We start from the raw sequence: 5,390 nt of genomic DNA, 5'->3' as shown, positions 1-5,390 counted from the left end.
CGTAAACTATTTAAAGTCATTAATTTATGGTTTAATTACGATTTTGGTTTTATTCTAAGAGTTTGTAATTTCTGGGACTCTCCAGACTTAATGATTTTTAACCGTTTATCTTTGGTTTGTTGTTTTTCTTCTGCATGCTTGATAAAACTGTTTTATGAAATTGACAGTTTTTATGCAAATAAAAGGTGTTTCTAAAAATACGAACTGGGTTTTTGAAATAGAATGGTTTTCGAAAGCTTTTGCTCTAAAATCACGTTTAAAGGCAAAATAAGTAATTGAACAACATTTTGACATTGGATACAAGCAAGTAAGAGTTGGAAGGAAACGTTAGTGGTTTTATCATTTGAAACTCGTTTTAAAACCCATTCCTTGTGACACCTTCGGATTTGGCCATAATGTTTAGGTCGGGTTTGGGGTGTTACATGTAGGTTTATTTTACTAAAAGTAGCTTTTATGAAATATTTCAATAAATCTGTCAAATAACATAAAATATTTTACATAGATTCATCGAAACACAAAAAAAAATAGCTTTTCCAGAGAAACAAGTCATTTTCCAGAAATCAATTTTTGGAAGTCATTTTCAATTAAACAAACGGGGCCTTATAATATCTAGGACATATATTTATATTTATACTTTAATTGTACTGTACTTATTACACTTTAAACAAATTCATTTATTTACATTCGAAGCTATCAATTTGAAAAACATTGAGTTAAAAGTTTTTTTTGGGAATAAGTAAAAATATTTTAAAATTAAGTTATTTTTAGTTTGTCTGTCCCTACATAAAATTCATCTTATTAATTTCTTATTCTAATAAAAAAAGTGAGATTTTAAGGGCATTTTTTCAAGTAAATTACAAGAATAATTATCTAATTATAACATTCTTTCTATTTTGGTTTAATATTTTAGTCATTTCCCCATTAGTTATCATTAGATGAGTGATGAAAAAGTAGTGTGATATTTTTTTGTCGGCCTAATAATTAATTTAGCTCTTTAATATTTACATATTTTATCAATTTGATTCTAAATTTAAAAATTAATCAACAGATTTTTATCAAAAAAACAACTAAACCCTCTCTCACTCTTAGCAATACAAACTACTCCACCCTTTCGTCAACCGCAGTTACATGACCAATCACCATTTGGATCAAAGGTTTTTGAGAGCTCCATCTATTTTTTGATCATAATTCTAAAAGATTTAGCCTTCCTCAATTTAATATTGATTCTAAAGAATCCAATATATATATATAAATACTAAAAATTTCAAAAAAAGTATAATTAATTTAAAAAGAGATCAATATCAAAACTATACATGAGCTTTGGTCTAATGTGTAATGTTATATATTTAGTACCATTTTATGTTGATCTATTGCATACAAAAACAATTATATTAATCCAATATGACAATAAATGTATGTATATATTCATTTATTTAAATATATACAAATGAACCAAAATCAAAGTTTCATGTATACATATGAATCGCAATTCAGTTTTTATGTATATAATTGTATCAACTCAAAATTCATTTGTCAAATTGCATATTAAACTAAATTTCGTATTTATCCCGTTCAAAAATACATAAAAGTATAAAAAAAATTGATTATTTTTGTATGAATGATGTATAATTTTTATGTAATGGTTATTATTGATAGTGGTGAACCTAATTCATCCCTGTCGGTGCATCTGCTTCTATCAATTGTTTGTACAAACCTAGACATGATTCTGCAATTTGTTTTGGTTTTTGAATTGGTCCTTTTGTAACTGTGTGTTGTAAGTTTTATTTTTATTATTATGCAAATTTATTCCATTGGTATCCCAAATAAACATTGTGGAAACACAAATTGGTGAAAATAGTGTTAATAAAATTAAATATTTGGATTAAATATTTAATTGGTGAAAATGGTGTTAATAAAAATGTAGTGACTAAATCGAAAAAAAAAATTTATAAGAGGATGAAAGGTGTTGTTTACCCTTAAGTTTTTCTAAGTTGTACCGAAACAAAATGGAAATTAAAAGGGTGCTCGATGTCGGGCCCTGTTTTATCCAGTGTTCCGACGTGGCAAGATCACAACCATCAACTTAACTTGCTATACCCAAGTCGAGCCATCGATCTTTTTTCGAAGATAAGAAAACAGAGTCAACAAAAACAGAGAGCAGTTCCGCCTAAACTCGCAAAATCTGTCCCAAATTCTTCCCGAAAACAATAGTTAAAAAGAAAAATGAGCTTCTCTCCATTAACAAGGTCAAAATCCCATTTCAATACGGAAAAGAAATGGATTTCAACTGTTTAGATTATTTTTCCTAATTCTTTTTTCTTCTTTACCGTTTGAAATGCAGTGCTTGCAGTTCCTTGGGTGTTAAATCATCAAGCTTGATAGTGCAGTTGGGTTTTCACACTGCTGAAAATAACAAGTTCCCTGGAGCTTTTGTTTCATCCCCCAAAAGAACAAAAACTAAGAAGTTTTCTATAGCTTGCTCTTCTACTGGTATAGTTCATTGCTCCATCTCTTTGTTTTTCTTTTCCCCCTTTTAGTTTGGTTGTCTGGGTTTCTTATGTTTAGGGATTGATTTAAAATGGGTTGTCATCTGTTTATTCATTGCATTGGTTTTATTAGAATATTTTGGGTGTTTAGTGAATATTATGAAGGTAGTAATAAGGAGAATTTTGATTTAGACTTGAATGCATTCTGTGAGAAGCTAGAATTGGCACCTTATGGTGGAAATGTGGTCAAGGTTCTATTTGGATAATGAAGACTGTTTGTTCTGAATATGCCAACCTGGTTGGAAGATAAGGCCAGGCCAGACTGGAAATGGATTACATTCTTTGTATAAGCTTATTTCTTTGAGTAATGTAATGGTTGAAGCATGGATGGGGGATTGGTACGCCTTGGTTTAGGATCTAACAGTTAGCTCTTGAGCTTTAATATCAAATTTTATTAAGGTGATGTTTTACATTTTTTTATTTTTTGAAGAGATGATAATATGATGAATGTTCTTAGTTCTAAAAGCTGTGAAATTTTGTGTAACCTGTATGAATTTGACTATTATTTCTCCTTGCTAGTGGAAAACGAATTTTGTTATTGATGTTGGTATGCTAGTGATGGCAACAACATTCTTGTCTTTGGCCTTCAGAGGTATTATAAACTTACGCACCTTATCTCCATTCATCTTTTATTTAGATCCATTGTTGGTTAAGGCTGCAAGAGGAGATCCTGTAAGTCGGCCTCCTACGTGGATGATGCGGCAGGCAGGAAGGTATATGGCTGTTTACAGAAAGCTTGCTGAGAAACACCCATCCTTCAGAGAGAGGTCAGAGACAACTGATCTCATTGTGGAAATTTCTCTGCAGCCTTGGGAAGCTTTCCGTCCTGATGGAGTGATAATTTTCTCTGATATACTTACTCCACTGCCTGCTTTTGGGGTCCCATTTGACATTGAAGAAGTAAGGGGCCCTGTTATTCAGTCACCAATTCGCTTTGAGGACGATTTGAAGGCATTGCATCCAATTGACTTGGAAAAGCTACACTTTGTTGGAGAATCACTTAAGATTTTGCGCCAGGAGGTGACTCTCCTTTTTCATGCGTTATAGCTAGAATTCTGATTAATATAATTGGCATTTTTTATTGTACCTTCTATTTTTATGTAGGTTGGAGGTCATGCAGCAGTACTAGGTTTTGTTGGAGCCCCTTGGACAATCGCCACATATATAGTAGAGGGAGGTACAACCCGAACTTATACAACCATAAAGAGTATGTGCCACACAGCACCAAATTTATTGAGGACACTTCTTTCTCATTTAACAAAGGCAATATCCGAGTACATTATTTACCAAGTGGAGTCTGGAGCACATTGCATACAAATATTTGATTCTTGGGGTGGGCAACTACCACCTGACATGTGGGAGCAATGGTCAAAGCCTTACATAACTGAGGTAAATTGGAATTTACAGCAGATCTCGTTACTTTTGTCATGAAAATAATGAAACTATGCATACTTTTGTCTTCAATAGGTAATTGTCTCTTCCATCACTAGTTACTACATGCAGTCAACTCCTATTTGGTGGTTTGAGAAATTTTGTCTCAGATAATATGTTGTTATACCTTTTAATTTGACCCTTGTACTCATTTATTGGGTTCCTTCAATTGCAGATTGTGAGCGTAGTACGAAATAAATGCCCTAAAACACCTCTTGTTCTCTACATTAACGGTAACGGTGGCCTTCTTGAACGCATGAAAGGAACTGGGGTTGATGTGATTGGACTTGACTGGACAGTGGATATGGCTGATGCAAGGAAGCGTTTGGGTAGCGATATCAGTGTGCAGGGAAATGTCGACCCTGCTTACTTGTTTTCTCCACTTTCTGCAGTGACGAAAGAAATTCAAAGGTTTGCCATTTCAAACTGTGTTTGATTTTCGTTATGGCCAATGTAAGAAAATCAGCCCCATCGGTTCAGTGTTTAAACTGGTGCAATCTGTTTTTCAGGGTCGTTAAGTGTGCAGGACCACGCAGTCACATTCTTAACTTGGGTCATGGAGTTCTAGTCGGGACACCTGAAGAAGCTGTTGCACATTTCTTTGACGTCTCAAAAAGCTTGAACTATGACGGTTCATCCCAAAATCATTCGATGGAGGAATCTAAATTGTTAGTTTGAGAACATTATGGTTAAGCAAAATCCTTTGATATTTTTCTATGAATTGACTAAGCTGATATCTTATCCTCGCATCACGATCTCCAATCAACTTCCATTTTTTGATAGGGGCTGATTGGGGTATCGTTCTTGTACATGCATGTGGATAAGCCGGTAGGTATTTCTGTTGTGCCAGTACTAAATGTTGGGGATGAATATATATCCTGATTTTTGTTATGTACATGAAGTCCGAGTATTTATTCGAGTTTTCCCCCCTTTAACCTGGTTGGGAGAGGATATGATCGGAAGAGATGTTCGAGAGCGTCAAAGTGACGAGCAGAAACTTGGATATAAGGATCACAACCAGGTATTTATATATGTAGTGCAATCATTTCACTCAATGGTAGATTTTCCCCATTCATACATTACCTGAATGTAGGTATATTATATGGTCTTGGGTGGTTATGCCTCTAACATGAGTGTATTTATTTATTCATGTTCTTTTAACTCGCATTCATGCATGCGGGTGCTAAGATACAAAGTGAGTAGCCCTTAGAACTCTAGATTGTTGAAGGAATTATAATTGAAATAAATACATATTTCATTTTTAGATTTTTCTTTAATAAGACTTTTAGATGTTTTTAAAAAATATTATCTTTTAGCTTATTTTCCTTAAAATTTTATCATTGATCATGATTTGAGCAAAAAGATATTATTAGCTATTGAACATTAGAGATTATTTTATTAAAAGAGAATCCA

At 33.1% G+C, this 5,390-nt stretch overlaps 1 protein-coding gene across 2 annotated transcripts; it reads left to right on the top strand.

The window, feature by feature from the left end:
• The first annotated feature begins 2,109 nt into the window (after positions 1 to 2,109).
• LOC107898607 (uroporphyrinogen decarboxylase 1, chloroplastic) lies at positions 2,110 to 4,872 on the top strand. 2 transcript variants are annotated; one of them, XM_041110908.1, is made up of 7 exons: positions 2,118 to 2,246; positions 2,342 to 2,490; positions 3,184 to 3,566; positions 3,651 to 3,935; positions 4,153 to 4,388; positions 4,487 to 4,645; positions 4,761 to 4,872. In XM_041110908.1, the coding sequence occupies exons 1-7, from the start codon at positions 2,224 to 2,226 to the stop codon at positions 4,765 to 4,767; spliced, it is 1,242 nt and encodes a 413-aa protein (XP_040966842.1). In that variant the 5' UTR covers positions 2,118 to 2,223; the 3' UTR covers positions 4,768 to 4,872. The 2 variants fall into 2 exon arrangements, with proteins under 2 accessions (XP_016679596.1, XP_040966842.1); XM_016824107.2 differs by having other exon boundaries at positions 2,110 to 2,246; positions 4,487 to 4,872.
• The last annotated feature ends 518 nt before the right edge of the window (positions 4,873 to 5,390 follow it).

The sequence above is a fragment of the Gossypium hirsutum genome, chromosome A04 (assembly GCF_007990345.1).
Source record: "Gossypium hirsutum isolate 1008001.06 chromosome A04, Gossypium_hirsutum_v2.1, whole genome shotgun sequence".
Lineage (NCBI taxonomy): Eukaryota > Viridiplantae > Streptophyta > Magnoliopsida > Malvales > Malvaceae > Gossypium > Gossypium hirsutum.
This window is presented reverse-complemented; position numbering and strand designations above follow the sequence as displayed.

Bases quoted from the DNA above. Each gene is read 5' to 3' on its own strand.
- LOC107898607 (XM_016824107.2), top strand. From the start codon at position 2,224: ATGAGCTTCTCTCCATTAACAAG. The intron at 3,567-3,650 runs GTGACTCTCCTT...ATTTTTATGTAG, and splicing joins TTAAGATTTTGCGCCAGGAG to GTTGGAGGTCATGCAGCAGT. The intron at 4,389-4,486 runs GTTTGCCATTTC...TCTGTTTTTCAG, and splicing joins GTGACGAAAGAAATTCAAAG to GGTCGTTAAGTGTGCAGGAC.